The 18779-nt window shown below is 36.4% G+C and overlaps 1 protein-coding gene across 1 annotated transcript; it reads left to right on the top strand.

Moving 5' to 3' along the window:
* The first annotated feature begins 1712 nt into the window (after positions 1-1712).
* LOC130010291 (retinol dehydrogenase 13-like) lies at positions 1713-18184 on the top strand. The gene is made up of 8 exons (XM_050550479.2): positions 1713-1815; positions 10204-10309; positions 10870-10988; positions 12059-12214; positions 13394-13498; positions 14464-14673; positions 15252-15459; positions 16968-18184. The coding sequence occupies exons 1-8, from the start codon at positions 1776-1778 to the stop codon at positions 17062-17064; spliced, it is 1041 nt and encodes a 346-aa protein (XP_050406436.1). The 5' UTR covers positions 1713-1775; the 3' UTR covers positions 17065-18184.
* Positions 18185-18779: the final 595 nt, after the last annotated feature.

Genomic DNA, 18779 nt, shown 5'->3' with positions numbered 1-18779 from the left:
TTGAGTACCATGTTTGGTATGGCATCGGGGCCTGCCGCTTTGGCAGTCTGTATGTTAGCGAGCAGTTTTCTGACCCCCCTCTTCACCAATCATAATATCTGGAATGCTTGTCTTAATTGTTTTTGGGTAGGCGGCATGATGGTGGAAGCAATCCTTGTGAATACCGAGCTGAATTGGTCTACTAGTGCCTCAGCCTTGGATTTTCCATCAGATAGCAAGTGACCTTTGCTCTTTAATGGGGAGACACCGATGTTGTCTTGTTTCTTCGACTTCACGTATTTCCAGAATGGTTTCGTGTTGTTATTCTGTAGTCCGGTCTGGATGGTTTCATTGATGTATGACCATTCTGCTTGCCTGAATGCGCGCTTGCATTCCCTTTGGTAATGTGTGTAATTACTCCAGATCTTAGTTTTACGTGCTTGGTGATGCAGGCGTTTTTTTTTCCGTAGCATACGTTTTAATTGTCGATTTAGCCATGGGGGAGTGTTTAGTCGTCTTGCGGACCTAGTCGGGATGTTTACCTCTATGGCCTGATGTAAGGATGACTTGAAGAAGTTTCACAGATGCTCAGCACCTGAGTTTTGGTGGTACAATGAAACAATCTTACTCGATATTTCTTGGCAGTGTCTTCTCAATTTGTCCCAGTTGGCCTTCTTGAATTGGTGGTACTTTCTAGGTTTTTGACTGTTGTAGTGAGGCTTCACAGACAGGTCAATCAGATCTTGGTGGACTTGGCGAGAAGTTGTCGGAGTGACGGCTAGCGATGGCCAGTCAATGTCAGGGCAATTGAAGTCTCCGCATAATATAACGTGACGATTCTTGGTCCTTGACACCAACTCCAGGGCTTTGTCGAGTTCTTGAAGCTGGGTGCTATCACGTTGAGGCATGTAAAAACATCCGATGTAGAGTTCTTTTCTGCCTTTGAGCTGAATCTTGACCCATTCTAATTCGCATTTGTTGACGAATACAGGTTGTTCAATAGATATCAGGTCTTCATGGACTAGTACAAAGACTCCTCCACCAAGTGAACTTCTATCATTACGGTAGGCTTTGTAGTGGTTTGGGAAGATCTCACACGACTTGATGGCATCCTGGGATGGGTTTAGTCCAGGTTTGACACCTTTCAGCCATGATTCAGTGCCACATATAATGTCTGGTTTAAGATATCAAACACGCTGTAATTCGTTGAACTTCAGCTTCAACTAGGTCTCAAATGTGTACGGTTTTCGTGCCCCCTCTGATAATAGAAAATAAAATAATTACTAAATTGAATATCACATAATTAGAGTAAGTATGAAATGGCCAGTGTGCATAATATGTCCATCTTGCAAATTAGTTATGGAATTGACAATTAAATTGACTTTATTTGAGATTAGTGTCATCATCATGATGATGAATGATAATTCATTGCATTGTCATAATAATTAAATAATCTACTAATTACATGGCAAGGGATAGTCGCAGATGGCACTACTAATTAACTACCGCACCGGTATATCAAAATATCCCTCATATCACACTGTATATGACAGTCTTCATTATCCCACTTTGCGCAGAACAGTAGAGCGTTAATTAATTTCATATTCAGTTCATATAATATTATTATTGGCAGGGCTACTTTAATTGAAATCTAGGCTATAAATAGCAATAAACTATAACACTGTATAGGTATGACAGAACAATTACTGATTTATAAATAGCTTTAACCATATCACAGCTGTACAGGGTTATAAAAGTCTTAATCAGAGGGCAGTTACTGGGACAAGACGCTTGCCATGACACTCAGTGGGACACAAACACTTTTCTTTATAATCTGTAAGTTGGTTATTAATATTAATAATAATATCTATATTGTAGAAAATGTTATACTAAACAGTAGGCCTACTAATGAAATACCAGTAATAATACTTTATTCACAGCTATGTGTGTACATGTTTAGGCCTATACGGGTAATTATCTCGTGAGTGTGCATTCATGGTATCAGAGTTCCGAATTATTGAACCATCTCGAAGCGATACATTTTTGACTTTGTTTCGACAACTAGTATCTTCTACGTCCTATGTTATGCAGTCTTTAGAATTTTAAGACAAAAGGGGCTTTTAGTGGAACTTGTTTTACAAAATCTCAACACCGTAACGGTATTGTATAGTCAAAAAATATTTTAAATTAACCAGAAAACGCAAAAACATTCAACTTTCTGAAAAGAAGATGGGGATTACACTTCAAAAATAATATTTCTTTTTATATCGTCATAATTTCTTTGCTGTAATTTGTAGTTTATACCACTTACCTCAAATCGCTCCACATTTTGTAATTGTATTAAAGTGTAGCGCAATAAAAACATGATTATGTATTTGATTTCTTGATTCAGTAACACAGACCGATCAAATAATATTTCTGTCCGCTTATAAAATGGTTCTTTAACTTTAAAAAAAAGTAGCAATGAGAGATTTTACACTCAGTGACGTTGTTGAATTCCCGTGACGGTGATATTTTTAAATTGGTGGCTTTATATAATAAACAATAACCTTATATTAGACATTATAAAAAAAAGTATGTTTACATAACAGTTTGCTACTTTACACAAAAATATATGCAATAGCCATTTTGATAAACCTTTCAAGAACACGTAATTTATTGAACATTTTATTTTATTCCAGACACAATCAAAACTCGTTGAATATTTGATCGATATTACCGGGAGCACATTAAAATCTTGATAAAATACTGATTTAACACTAATTAATTATACGGTTGGCATAAAAACCATGCGGTTGGAAATAAAATGTATGGGAAGTAAATGAAATATACGGGTGGTAAATAAAACACACGGTTGGAAATGAAATACACATATATGGTTAGTAAATGAAATATACGGGTATCAAGTAAAACACACGGTTGGAAATGAAATATATTGGTAGCACACCCGTAACTAAAATTGGTCGACCATAAAAAATTTTCGCCCCATGTGAAAAAAATCATCTGTATATTTGATATCGGATTCTCAGTGTTTACGGATTTTATCCAGATTTCTGGATTTTTTACCTTTTTCAGATCTTTAAAAGAGGACTATTTTGAGGTTTTCTGCTCAAATTTACTTCGAATGAGGGGTCTTGCATGAAAATTGACTGATTTCTTCGGTGTGAAAGGGAGAAAGACGATTGACGAGGCTGCCCAGAGTGCAGGAAATAGCGTTTCCGGCAGTTCAATTTTGAAAATTTTTCTCGACCCCCCCCTCCCTAAATATACATTGTCCGTCATTTTTACAGCACCCCTGAGAACACTTTCCACTTCCACCCACCGCTCCCACCCTGTTGCTCTGAGCTATTTACGGCCCTGATTGGTAGTAAATGAAATATATGGTAAGAGATCAAATATACAGGTTGACAATGAAATATATGGGTAGTCCGGGTGGGCGGATCAGACAGACAGGCAGGCCCATTTCAATAGAACCTGCCTTTTTCGCTCTACATGAATGAAATTGGATTAGGTTTGTAGTTTATCTTATTTGTGATCAACACAGTACAAATAAATGCGTTTTACAATGTTCCAGGTTTAGTAAGATACACACTTTCATAGAATATGAAACTTCTCACATTTATGCTACTCCAATCTATACAAAATGTCAGTTTCTCTATCTTTCGCTTCGCTACAAACGAAGACGTCTGTTGACACTATCACCCTTCAATTAACAAATGACCATTAGAAAGGGATTCGGATTCTGTATTTTCCATTAAAGCACAAGCAATCTACTCGAATTTTAAGTTTATTGTATAAAACGAATGGCGAATAACTATCTTTATCGTTCTAGGATGTTTGCCATCCGAGTGGAGAATATCCACTCCGGTGAAATATTTGTGGAACTACAAGTTATTCTACATAATTATGTTGATAAGATAAGATTTAATTTCAGCGTTGGTGAACCAAACCTCAACACCGTATCGGTTTCTCAACACCGTAACAAAACTTAATGTTACGGAGTTGAGCGTTACGGTGTTGAGAACCATGGAGTTTATGATGTTTTGAGCCAAGAGCGCATGTGTGAGGTATCGGTACACCATTTCAAATTCAAATATATACATTGTTTCTGATCAAATCGACTACAAATGCAAGAAAACCACGCAAGCAAAATCAGAACTTTGATTGGATTTACCTTTAACTCTATAATATTCACAGAGCTGTTTTCAAGCTGGACAGGCCAGACTGACAGAGATGGTTGGTGGCACGTGGTGAAGTGACCCTCGCCTCAGTAGATAAGTTATATTGCGGGAAAACTATCAGTGTTACGGTGTTGAGCATTTTGATAGTGACAATTTAAAATTTGAATTTTAAAGATTCTACAACCATACCTAACGACTCTGTTGTATACCGAATCTGACAATAGTCCTAGTAGATGCTTATGCGCCCTGATTAGCATGATTATCTTTTTGATCAATATAGTAAAGAACAATTTGAAAAATACATGTAGTGTTAGTGACATTGAAAAGCATACCCACAGGGCCCCAACTCTCCCATGTCTGATCTTATAAAATGTATAAACTATTAAATAAATCCAAATTCTTATCCGAATTTTCTGTAAAAATAAAGGGGAGTTACATGAAATATTTTTAAATTTTAAAATTAAAGAAAAAAACCAGAAAAAAATCGAGTGACACAAAAACATTCAACTTTGCACACCCATGAAAATCACCCATACATGAGTATGAAAATATGAAAACAGAAGTAGGGCCTTCCGGCCAGTGGACGAAATAATGACTGTCACACTGTCACAATACTGGTAGGCCTACTAGAAAAACATTCGCACATGGGCGACAAAACAATGAAGGACAAATATGGCCAAATTTGCTTATACTCAGCCAAATTAAAAACTTGACACTCGGGATTTTTGGGACTAGATTTGTAATATTTGGTTTAAGGCAACTATTTTAGTGTTATGTTGTGCACAGCCGACCTTGACATCAACAGAAAGCAAGAATACGTCTCGCCGAAAGTCCTTGACATTGATAACGTTCGTGATGTCACAGTAGGCCTACCCCCCAAAATGAAATTCACAGACTTGGAGAACAATCGGAATAAAGTGTTTAGTAACGGTTGTGGCCTCCTCTAGCGTCTCGTACTGCCACACAAGTCTTCTCATAGATCTCAGAACATTAGTAAACACTACCCGAGGAAGACGTCGCTACTGCTTAGCAAGAGCATGTTGAAGGTCCTGCAACGTCAGTGGTGGATTCACTTGCTGAGGAACACTTCGACCTAGTTCGTCCCAGATGTGTTCAATTGGATTAAGGTCGGGGCTAAGCGACGGCCAATCCAGGACATGGACACCGGCATTTCTTAAAAAATTCTGGTTAGCAATTGCTGTATGGGGTCAAGCATTGTCTTGTTGAAACGTTAGCCCAGGCCCATGTCTCTGCATAAACGGAAGAAGAACAGGTTGCAAAATCTGATCCCTGTAGCCTACTGGACAGCATTTAAGTTCCCTTGGACAACAACGAGAGGAGAACGTCCACGTGCACAAAAAAAAAACCCAAACCATGACGCTGCCGCCACCAAATCGGTCAACTTCTCTGACGCATACTTGAGCGTAACGTTCACCTCGTCTGCGGTACACCTGGACCCTGCAAATCTCAAAGTGAATCGAGATTCGTCACTAAAGACAACCGAATTCCACTGTCTTTGAGTAAATCTTATGTGTCTTGTGGCCCACACAAGTCGGTTACGACGATGGAGAGGTGTCAATATTGGTCCATTATGGGGCCTCCGAGCTCGAAGACCAGCAGCCTGCAAGCGATTTCGAACAGTTTGTGCAGTTACCCTTCCACCAAACATCTCTCTACTTGTGGAGGTTGCAGTGACAACTCTGTTTCTAAGATGACATAATCGTATTGCTTGATCTTCCTGGAGTGGCGTCACACGTGGCGCTCCCGCCCTTGGGCAGTCGGCAATAGTTCCAGTTTGAAGCACTCTCATTCTAAGATTAATTATTGTCTGGCGTGAACAATTAAAGGCTCTTGACTTACCAGAAAAAAAAATTTGTTGAAATTCATCAGTGTCAATTTTTTATTTGGCTGAGTATATTAATGTATAGTAGGGCCTAATTATAAGTAGGCCTACATAACACTCATTATTATTCTTTACATTCAGCATATTAATTTTTAGTGTAGCCTACCATCATTAATAATTCAATTGAGAATTTAAACAAATATAGTAACTTCTTTAAAAATCATTCTCAAAGAAAGACAATATATGTACAAATCTAAATTCAACTGCATTAAGACAACCAGTTTTAAAGATTCTTTGACAGTGTGGCACAATAGGTTTCATGTATATGGATCTTCTGGAATTCATTAAATTTCTAGTTTTTGTACATTGAGGCTGGGCATACGGAGTGAACCTATTTGACGTTCTTTACAGAATAATACAAATTTAAATACAATACAAACTTGCTCTTGTCATTTACATTATTGTGGTTATAATTTAGGAGCCCCATAAAAAAATGATGATTAAACATACATTATGCAAGAGCTAAATCTGCCTATTGCAGGTCTTTCTTTTAGGCCTGAAATGTTTTTTTAAATTATTACTTAGGTATTAATTAAAGATACATTAAGGGAGATTTTTATAGAGAGTTGACCATTCTTGCTATAGCAGTTCAAAAGTAGACGATGAAAGAAGAATATATTGAAAATTTCAGTCAAATTACTTTATTCTGAACAAAGTTAAATCATCGTTGTAATATTTGACTAGAAATGGTAGTCGAATATATCTTCACCTTGGCCGATCGTTTGATTGACAGGCGTTAACTCCACCTACATAATCTTGATTATCAAGTAACGTTTTCAATGGCCTGAGACGGGGTTGCAGTTCAATTCGTATCACATTTATTTTTACTACAAATTAAAAATAAGACTTTTATTATAGATAAGAAGCGAAAGTTTGAAAGGAATGGACCAAATCAATGAGTCATAATTATAGCCGACTTCTTGTTAGCCTGCGTGTACTCTTGTATACTGTAAGGTGACTACGTGACTCCCGAAGCAGACAAATAATATATACTGAAATAGGAAACACTACAGTGATCCAATGGGGCTGCAATTCAACTGGGGTGATGTTAGCTGCGATGTTTATCAATTTCCATAATTTTTCTGTAAACGCAAGTGACAAAAGAGCGTATAATACCAACATCCAAACTCTCATTTTAACCACAACTGAACATAATATATCAAGGCCGTATATATCGAACTTTCAATCAAATTGACTGACACGCGGCATCGCTCAACAGCGGCCTCGCTTCGTACACTCTATCATTTAGCCTCGATCTAACTGATGACGTCAACGTAACAGTTAATAATCTCCGCATGGGGCGCCATTTTTGATTTAATCAATCAGTGAAATCCTATTTAAATCCAAGCTGTAGCCGAGCCATCCGTGTGTCTACAGAGTTGATTCTGGGCTTGTTGTTTAAATAAAGATCAAATTTATAATTTCTATAACATCTGAAGCCTAAATTAAGACTTGCAATAATCAGATTTAGCTCTTGCATAATGTATGTTTAAAGATGTAAGAGCTAAACCTTCCTCTTGCAGGGTTTTTTTTTTGCCTCAAATGTTATATAAATTTGTTATTAAGCCATTTATTCACACAGTAAGTCTATAATCAATCTCTAGCCAATCGGATGGCTGAGATTTAAAGATGTAAAAGCTAAATCTTCCTCTTGCAGGGTTTTTTTGGCCTCAAATGTTATATAAATTTGTTATTTAGCCATTTATTCACACAACAAGTCTATAATCAAATCTCTAGACAATCGGATGGCTGAGATTTAAATGGATTTGAACACCCACAAGATTTGAAAATAGATACTTGTGACTTAGTCTCGGTTGTCATTACCGTTGCTAGGATAATAAACTATCTACGCTACCTTTTCTAACAGACATAACTTCGTCCAGAATAAAGTAATTTGAATGAAATTTGCAGTGTATTCATTTTTCATTATCTATTTTAAACTATTATAACAAGAATGGCCAGCTCTTTATATAAATCTTACATAATGCGTATATAAATCATAGACTACATGTAGTAGTCACATTAAATAAAAAAAAAGCTGAGTCATGGACTACATGAAGTAGTCACATCTTAAACAGCTTGTAGGCCAACTGTTTACAGTTTATGTTTTATTCTAAACTTCTTCTATCATAAATTTGAAGACAACGAACAATTCTTTGTTTAAGAAAATATTAGCTATGATATATATATCTGGAGGTATGCTCAACACCCGCCTTTTAACATCTACCATAACCCCCTGCCACCCAAAGCTTCAGTAGCGTACAGAGGTTTGGTGATGCCTGGAGCTTACTCCTATTTTGCATGCACCCAAGACCCAAGTTTAGGGCCTAGTTCTAAGAAATTAAGTACCTGTATTTCAAAGCAGATGAAATAAACTTTTAATTGAAACTAGGACAGCTTTGTATAACAAAGTTAACAACAAAGTAGCTTGTTGCCATTGCTGTAGCACCATAGGTCTTTTGTCTAACGCGGAGAGCGGACATGCACTAAAACCGGTCGCCACATTCTACATACGACCCATGCACCTTTTCTTACTACATATTTCTGTAGCCTTGTGATCGTCTAGAATTTGTATCTAGCTGTCTTTACTTCTGCTTCACGTTGTGTATTTACTTCTTACAGTTTCTTGAGACGTTTGTCTTACCAGGAATAACAATGCAATAGTTCGCGTCTACATGTTTTATATATATATAGCTGAATACAGGTATACAAGCATAGCACAAATAACAATACTAGCTAAAACCATTTGTCCTCCCTAGCCAGCCTCGCGGCTGTCTAAGAACTCAGATGGAATCTCTCTGGAATCTAATGGAAGTCTAACTTAAAACTTTACTATGATTTCTTTTATAAGATTCCTGCATATCACGCACAGAAAGCCTGTTTATGGCCCTGAACCTGTGCAATTAACGATATGGTTGGTTACTTTAAGTCAAATGATGTAATTAGAATAATTCCACTCACGTGTAATTCTGGTGGTAAATTATTGACACATGTTTTGGTTAAATAGCTCTTTTTATGTGTCCTCCTCTTCCCCCCACCCTTTCTTCTTAAGAGACTGCTGTTTAACAGGGATAAGAGTATAGATTGTTATGTGACTTTTATTGTCCAGAATGCTTTAGTCTCCAATTAAGCTGACATTGTTATCCACATGACCTATGTATCAAAGTCCTAATAGTGATGAAAGAGGCATTATCACTTTATGAACAATGAAATAAATCAGATTAAAGGGGCATGGTCACTTTATAAAATAAATGTGATTTATTTCATATAATCAGGCTTATTTAACTGTCCATAAAATTGCCAAACCAAACCCTTGTCGAAATTAGAGCAGTGTATTTTGCATGGGGGTTGGGTTGATGAGTTAGTTGTATTTTACGTCCGCATCCACCGAGGTGGGTGGCCAAATAATCTATTGTAAGTTAGGGAGTTTGGGTGGTCGAATGTTTAACACAGACGTGTTGCATGGTTTCTATTCCTCACGTGTACATGACATGGAGTAGGGTTGCCTGGTAAACCTTGTGGGTTTTCTCCTGGTCCTCCATTTTTCTCCCACTGCTAAAGACCCCTACACACAAGCGAATTAATGAAATAAAAATTGAACCACATGTTAGTCCCAAAATGACCTAGTTTGTGTTGAGTTAACATTAAACCCAATTTCTCTCTCTATTGCATGTTTAGATCATAAGGTCTGTCATTGAGTCAAGTGGCGTGGTTTCGAATCCCTGCTTGTATGTGACGAGGAGGAGGGTCGACTGTCCAACCTCATGGGGTTTCTCCAGGTACTCTGGTTTCCTCCCACTGCTGAAGACCCATGCGTGCAAGTGAATTATTGAAATAAAATTGAACCATGTGTTAGTCCCGAAAATGATCTCCCCCTCTCTCTCTCTCTCTCTCTCTCTCTCATACAGCAGACAATGTCATAATTATAGGTGTATGTAAATGAATCAAAAATAAGATTTTTGTGGTCAGGGCAACCGCCCCATGGACCTGTGTACATGTATTGAGTAAAATGAAAGTTATAAAATAAAATGTTTTGGTGTAAATTAATGTACATGTATTGATGGTGGTGCAACTGCTGTCATGGACTGACGTACATGTATTGATGGTAAATAATGACATTTTTTTGTTTTTTTGTTACAGTTTTGGTGTTGGTATGGTACCTATTCAACACCATGGCTCAAATACCATCGTATCCGTATTATCTGAGTCTCACAGCAGTTGGTGTGGTGTCAATATTTACTGTCAAGTAAGTTTTTAACACATTTATTGTTGTTAGCACGGCACTTATTATAGCAATTACAGCTAATTTACATCATTCTACCTGGCACTACTTGTAGCAATTACAGCTGGTTTACGTCATTCTACCTGGCACTACTTGTAGCAATTACAGCTGGTTCACATCGTTATACCCGGCACTACTTGTAGCAATTACATCTGGTTTACGTCATTCTACCTGGCACTACTTGTAGCAATTACAGCTGGTTTACATCATTCTACCTGGCACTACTTGTAGTAATTACAGCTGGTTCACATGGTTATACCCGGCACTACTTGTAGCAATTACATCTGGTTTACGTCAGAACACTTACTCCCCCAAACAATCTCTAGTCATTCGGACGGGGCAAACAATTGAGGTCCTGTGTACACTTTGTTTTTCAAGTGTGTGTAAAATAGCTTTATTTTATGTCCACAGACATGGTGTACAAGTAACACACAACACTACTTGTAGCAATTGCCTGTCTTCATTGGCCCGCTTGGTGCAGAAAAGTAGGACTTTAGACCTCATTTAATTTATTTCGATTTCAGAGATTATATGTCTGGTGGTAAATATAGAGGTAAAGAAAGAATTCCAGGTAAAACTGTTATAGTTACAGGTGCTAATACAGGTATTGGAAAAGAAACGGCCTTGGAACTTGCTAAACGAGGTAAAATATAGAATCAATTCATATTAAATACCCAGACTATTAGAGTACAATAATGATGAGCATCCGTAAAACTATAGGGGGTTGGGTGGCCAAATAGTCTAATGCATGTGGTTTAGATCAGATAAGGTCTCTTATTGACTACAGTCAGCAGGTCACCTGCCTAACCTCATGGGTTTACTATGGGTCCTTAAATTTCCTTCCACTACTGAACAAGCAAGTTATTGAGAAAACAAAGTGTGCGATGTTAGTCCTGAAATGACCTTGTTTGTGCCGAGTGGATGTTAAACCCCATTTCTCTAGATGCCTTTTGGGGTAGCATGGAAATATCGAAACTGAAAGTTTATATTTCTGTGAAAAAGATCCACAGAGATTCAGATAATTGTACAGTATTTTAAAGGGTTTTCAACAGGTTTTCAACACAGTTTGTGACATATTCCTGAAGCACTGGCCCGAGAAATCCCTCTCTGGCCATTGCTGGATTGGCTTCCGATACTTGAGCTTTTGAGGGAGTGTGTCTATTCTTCCTGTTCATTCAAATCTATCCCAAGTACAGCAACATGACAGCCCTTCATTTAAAGGTATTAAAAACTGCGAAAGTATTGTTCTTCTCCAAGCAGTATTGATTACATTGTATCTGTTTTGATAGCCTCGTTTGTCACGCAATTAGTTTTTCTGCAATATTCTGCTATGCACGGGTTACTTGGGCATAATAAAATCGTGGGTCATGATGTAACGTTATGTAAACATATTTGGTCTAATTTGGAGCACCGTTTTAAGCGTAATGATATTGTTAATCGGACTATTGACCAGGTTAAGCAGAGTGATAAACAATTCAAAAGATAAATGCAGACATGGAAATAATGGTTTTAGTTGTACCTGACAAAATATCAGTCACTAAGCTAACATTTTGAACTTTGTGCCGTACGTGTATTAAAGATACCAATAAACGCACAGAAAAACCCCAACAAGTTTTGTTTCTAACAAATGACGGGCACTCACAGAAATGTGCCAAACAAAGCCTGAAATGTACTAGTAATTTATGATCGAGTGCCTTGTATTTATTTTAATAGGTGCTAAGTTGATATTAGCATGTCGTGATATGGGTCGATGTGAAAAGGCTCGCGATGAGATCATTAATGAATCAGCCAATAGGAACATTCATTGTAGAAAACTGGATTTGGCGTCAATGAAATCGATCAGAGAATTTGCAGAAAAAATTAACAAAGGTTTGTCAAGAGTTTTATTTATCTTTTTAAATATCAAATTCTGAATATAAATTGTGCAAAATGTCTGACTGTAGCTTAAAGTAGCTAAGTCTCTAACTCAATATCATCCAACTAAACTTATTAAAGTAGCTAAGTCTCAAAATCTATATCAACCAAAGTCTTCGACATTGAAAACACGATTTATTTGTCAAATTAAATCAACATTCATGTTGTGATCTTACCGGAAAAAGATGGGCTTTTGATATCCAATATTTAAGACAAAATAAACATTTTACCATTGGTACACGAATTGTGTACCATAATGCGCTTCAGCCCCAGTTGTATCAAGAGACTCGAGGGACGAGACTAGACACATTGCACCAAATCAAACGGCGTATGTAGACTGGAATAACCAGACGCTTTAAATTTGCACTCGCTTGAGACTGCTGGCTTATTTCGCCGAACATAACTGATTTGAAATTGGAGTAAAAACGGAAACCATTGAATGTAAATCAGTTTATATACATTCATATTACAGTATTATATGCGTTGCGATCCACTTTTGTCAATTTCTAGGTCCCAAATGTTAGCGATTTAGCTCCTTTAAAGGAGTTAATGACTGACAGACTGTAGTTCAGAGAAAATAATGACTGACTATAATACTCCCAAAAGAATAATAACCTGACTTACTATACCTCAGAGCAGTTAATGGGTGACTTCCTATATCCTAGATGAGTTAATGACTGACTGACTATACCTCCGAGGAGTTAATGACTGACTGATAATGACCCAGAGGAGTTATAATGACTAACAACATCCCAGGGAAGTTAATGACTTAATGAGTCCCAAATATTAATTTTTTTCTTCTGTCAAATTAAATTCTAGAATATTTTTTTCATTTATTAGAAAAATAAATAAAGACGTTTGAATCATTTGTAGGTAAAAATCATTTCCTATTTAGTGCAAATGGGTAGTAAAATAAGTAAAATTCACCATTTAGCCCGAATCAGTACACGCTATTGAGCCAATAATTGACGCTGTGTGATGTGACATCACGTGTTGAAACAGTCATCTGTTACAGAGATATTAGAAGATCTCTGTGAAACAGATTGGCAACTGATGGGAATATTATTAGGGGTCTGACATTCAGCTCACTATATAATGCAGACAGATAACGGAATACTGAATTTGTATTTTTAGAGGAAGCACATCTTGATATCTTGATCAATAATGCTGGGATAATGAAATGTCCAAAAATGTTGACAGAAGAAGGATTTGAAATGCAGTTAGGAGTGAATCATTTAGGTAAAGTATTATGTTAGAATAAAAAAAGCTTTCCTACGATGTTTAGATGGGATGAAAAGCCGAGGCCCTGAGTACATACATGTTGGGGTTCATGTAAGAGATGAGAATTTGAAGCGAGTTGGCCATGGCCTGGCCGTGTTTTCTGGACACAAACACATATCTTTAGCAGATGAATAATTGTAGATTTGATCGCCCAGTCCAACCTTATCGAGTGAATGGTGGTACTTGATTTGTCTTCAGATTACCTATTGTACTTGTAATGGCAAGAAACTGATTTTTAAAGCTCATTTTGATATTTTATTTCAAGATCTACTTAAAAGTCGCTGATCTTGATTTTAAGGAATTGTAGTATTGTGCATGTTGAATCTTTAAAAGGGATATCAGTCCAGAAATAGTTCATTTCCGTTCCATATTTTAAAAAGATATGATGCATTGCTCACTACCGTTAGGTCCTGGATTCAATCCTGGTGTTAGTCAAAAGGTTTCAAATCCAAACAAGAGTTAGAAGTAGTGTATGCCAATTTTCATTGGCCGAAAAGTAGGATGTTGCTGATTTTATTCCCTGTCTACTCGGCGGTCACGGTGGGTAAGATGCTGGCTCGCTAGTCTGGACATCAGGTGTTCGATCCCTGCATTGACCGAGAAAGTTCATCCAGATTTTCCCGGCGTTTTTCCCCCTGATACAGGACGGGAGGGCCTGACAAGGACAGCTGTCTAGTCGTTCGGATGGTACGAAAAACCGAGGCCGTAGTGTTGCTGTCCGGGCAAAATTTCCCTCATAGTACACTGTACGGCGTATGCCCGTCTTTATTAGCCCAGTTTGGAGCAGAATAATAGGACGTTAAACCCCATTTCATTTCATTTTCCTGTCTACCCATGCTTATTCTTTAACACTGTATGAGCAGAAACAATGCATTGTCTTGCTGCCCATAAATAATAAATTTTTATATAATTTTTTTTTTCAGGTCATTTTTTGTTGACGAATTTATTGTTGGATAAACTGAAGGAGTCTGCACCATCTCGTATAATTAACGTGTCAAGTTTAGCTCATCTCTGGGCTACCGTTAACTTTGATGATTTAAACAGCGAGAAGAAGTATGATGGTGGTGCCGCATATGGACAAAGTAAATTAGCCAATATTCTCTTTACAAAAGAACTGGCCAGAAAATTAAAAGGTTAGTGTTAGTTGTGATAAATGAAATGAAATGGGGTTTATAATGTCCTACTGTTCTAGCTGCTGTTAGTTTTAATATGGATGCAGGAAGACTGTACAACAAAATACAGATAGAATGATCATCCTTCACACGACCCAAGTATTGACAAAATCTCGTCAGTAAAGGAATATCTAATGTTAATGGTCAACGGAAAAGCTTCGTAAATTTTTTAAGTAATGCATGGAATTGTCAAAATATCCTTTTCATAAGTATAACACAATCCCGAATGTCAATGTTACCTGCCAGTCTGCCACAGGGTTGCCCAGTGCTTGCCTCATGGGTGGGGGTTTTTTTTTGGTAATCCAGTATTTTTCCAGCAAGATTGGGCATCTATATTCTATACCAAATTTTGCCATACTTTTATTGGAAATAACCACCCGATAAATACTTTCGTGAGAATCTATCTTTAATTATTACTGAAAATGGCCTTAATTAGATTGGTGGTAAGAATATATATTTTTTTAAAAAATATAATTGAACTTTTTGTTTTGTATTTTATTTTAAAATAATATTCAACTTTAAATTTTTTATATTTACAGGTACTGGCGTTACAGTGAATGCATTACATCCTGGCGTAGTAGACACCGAATTGATGCGCCATATTCCATTGGCCAATTCATCCATATCTAAATTCATCTTTTTTCCTATTTCATACACTTTATTTAAAACACCAAAACTGGGAGCTCAAACAACTATACATGTTGCCCTTGACCCCAGTATAGATGACATTACAGGAAAATATTTCAGGTATGAAGCTTAAATTCTTTTTTGAGGTGACAGTTGGAATTTGACTGTAGCGCCGTTGACCAAACAAAATTTTCCTAATAGCCCATCTTTATTAGCCCCGTTGGTGCAGAAAAGTAGGACGTTAAGTCCATTTCATTTTTATACGCCCATATTTTCATGTGGACGTATATTGTCGTTGCCCCTGTCCGACCGGACGTCCATCCATCCACAATTTGTTGGTGGACAGTCTACAGGTCACAATTCTTATCCGATTTTGACGAAAATTGAAATATAGGTTTATCTCCAAAAGATCTCGGTTCCTTTCGATATTGGCATGTATCGGATCGATACTTCATGGATTATGGCCCCTGTTTGTATGGAAAATCATGTTTTTAGCTTGTGGATCCTATAGAGGTCATAATTTTTATCTGATTTAAAAAAACGTATTATTATATCATCATTACACCCTAAGGATGGCTGAGTTCGAATTTTGTGTAAATCGGCCCAAAATTGACAGACAAAATGGCCGCTGTTCGTTCCCAAATAGCGTAAAAATATGGTATATCAAGGATGTGGACTCTATAGAGGTCACAATTTTTATCCGATTTTGTTGAAACTTGAAATGTAAGTTTATAACCCAAAGATCTCGGTTCCTGTCGATATTTGCACATATCGAATTGTAATTTCCTGAATTATGGCCCTTGATTGTAGGAAAAATCACTTTCTTTTTAGCTTGTTCTCTATCCATTTCTCAAAAATGTGGGCGTATCCAGCCTGGCAGCCGCTGGGTTTTTTTTTTTTAAATTTTCATGGCTTAATCCACACTCGATCTCAAATTGAATATTTAAATATTTAACGTTTAATTAAGAAAACCAAAACCAGAATATCAATGATAGATAATCTCCTGGCTTGTAGAATTAAAATATCGACCATTAAAGATACATTATGGGAGATAAGATAAAGAGATGGCAGTTCTCGCTATAATAGTTAAAAACTAGATAGTGACAGTGTAAAGGTAATTTGCTTTAATTTTCAGTCAAATTGATCCACTATGAGCCGAGAAAGAAGCGGGTGAAATTTTTGCATAGTCTCGGTCATCATTACTAAAATCATTAATATAAACAGCATAGTCTCGATTATCCACTTTTTCTGATTTAATTATCAATAGCCGTTAGCGGCATATAGGAATCTAATCCAGCCAACATCGAAGGCTAGCCTTGACTTCGAGAGTTTATTATGGTCTGGATAAGTTAATTAATGTCTAATTGATAATTTAGATAACATTTCAGGCCTAAAGAAAGACTTGTAATAAGCAGATTTTGCTCTTGCATAATGCATGTTTAAAAGATTTTACCAATGTCCTGTATATTTTGAAGTCGATGCCAAATGTGGTCAAATTTTCAATTTATCATATCTTCGTTAATATTGAACAGAATTGAACCATTTTTGGATTGATATTCCTTTTAGATATTCCCCAATCTTTCAAATAGAGATTAATTTTGAAATATTTATCTGGTTGTAAATTTCAGTGATTGTGTAGAAAAAGATGTTACTGCTGAAGCTGAAAATGAAGAAATTGCCAGAAGACTTTGGTTAGTTAGTGAGAAATGGACGCGATTAACATAATCGGTGATTCAGTACTGAAATTTTTTTATGTCATTAGGTCATTATATCGTTAATTCTTTGTCAGTTATTTTCTTGAAGACGACATCAGGTTCAGTATTCTGTCAGGAATTTAGTGGGAGCCTTTATTTATAACAAAGATTTATTTATTTACTTTATATAAGTTGATATTATTACAAAATCAGGCAAAAACACAACAAACTCAGGAGAAGTTACAACAAAATCAGGCTTAGTTATTACAAAATTGGTCCAAGTGCTGACAATTTTGTTGCATCATCAATATTATTTTGACATGTTTACTGGGCAGATTTCTTTTACAACATGTCGATATCAAGACAAATTCCTCTGAAATTACAACAAAATCAGGCAAAGTTAGAACATTATCTGGCTAAGTTACGACAACATCAAGCTACACTTTGCCAAGTTAATTTACAACAAAACCAGACGAAGTCACAACAAAATCAGGCTAAGCCATTAAAAAAACTAACAATCATTTTGTTGTATCATCACCATTATTTTGTTGTGTGTACTGGGAGCATTTATTTTATTTATTTACATCCTGTAAAGTAATACAGTTTAAATCGGCTGAACATATATTGTAGTGCTGGAGTTATTTAAATAAAGAATAATTTATTCTGAAATATGATGGATTCTATGCAATTATGTATAATTTTATTTTATTTTGTAAGCTTGTACATCCCTTGAGGTTCGACTTCCTTTAATTTCATTTAGTATAAGATTGAACTTATATATGTACATCCATTATGAGGTTTCTACTTTCATTTTTTGTGTGATTTGTGGCACATTATTAATCAGGGGTGTGGTGACTGTGAGTTTGCCAGTATAAATACTAATACATCACCTAATTTTTGGACCACACATATAATTTTTGGCCCTACTGCTGACTATCATAAGAATTTTATATTTTGCACAGAATTATGCTAATAAATGACATTCTTGAAGAAATTTAGAAAGGAAAATATACAAGTTTTCAAAATGTCAATCAGAATCTTGGGAGGTACATGATTTCATATACAAAACTCTTATCAATGATCTGTGTTATCTATGCATTTGTTATAGGTGCTATAGAATTAGTCGAATGGTTTTTAGTATATATGTATATTGTTTGTATATGACATCATATAGATTAATAAACTTGTTTGTTAATGAATACAGAAATTTATTTGTACTCAAACTGCCAATAGAAATACACAGACATTTTGAAATCTTTTTGATGATTTATCAATTTGAAAGTATATCCTGTCAGGTCTGTCTTTACTAGAGATAGAAAATGGAGAGAAAGAGAGAGAAATGGGGTTTAACTTCCTCTCGACACAAACTAGGTCATTTCGGGACTAACATATGGTTCAATTTTAATTCAATAAATTGTTTGCGCACAGGGGTCTTTAGCATTGGGAATAAACCATAGGAACCCGGAGAAAACCCACGAGGTTGGACAGGAGACCCTTCTCCTTGTCACGTACAACCGGTGAATCGAAACCATGCCAGTTGACTCAATGACAGACCTTATGATTCAACACGCACACGCTAACCATTCGGCCATCCAACTTCCCCCCCCCCCTCCCCAACCCCTTGATAGAAATCAAAGACAGAATAAACAGTACAGATGCAAAGTGATTTTTTATTATTAAATTAAGAAAACAAAATAAAAATATCAACTTGGATAATCTCCCAGGTTGTATTGAATAGGATTAAAA

This window comes from Patella vulgata, chromosome 5, assembly GCF_932274485.2.
Source record: "Patella vulgata chromosome 5, xgPatVulg1.2, whole genome shotgun sequence".
In the NCBI taxonomy this organism is placed as follows: domain Eukaryota; kingdom Metazoa; phylum Mollusca; class Gastropoda; family Patellidae; genus Patella; species Patella vulgata.
This window is presented reverse-complemented; position numbering and strand designations above follow the sequence as displayed.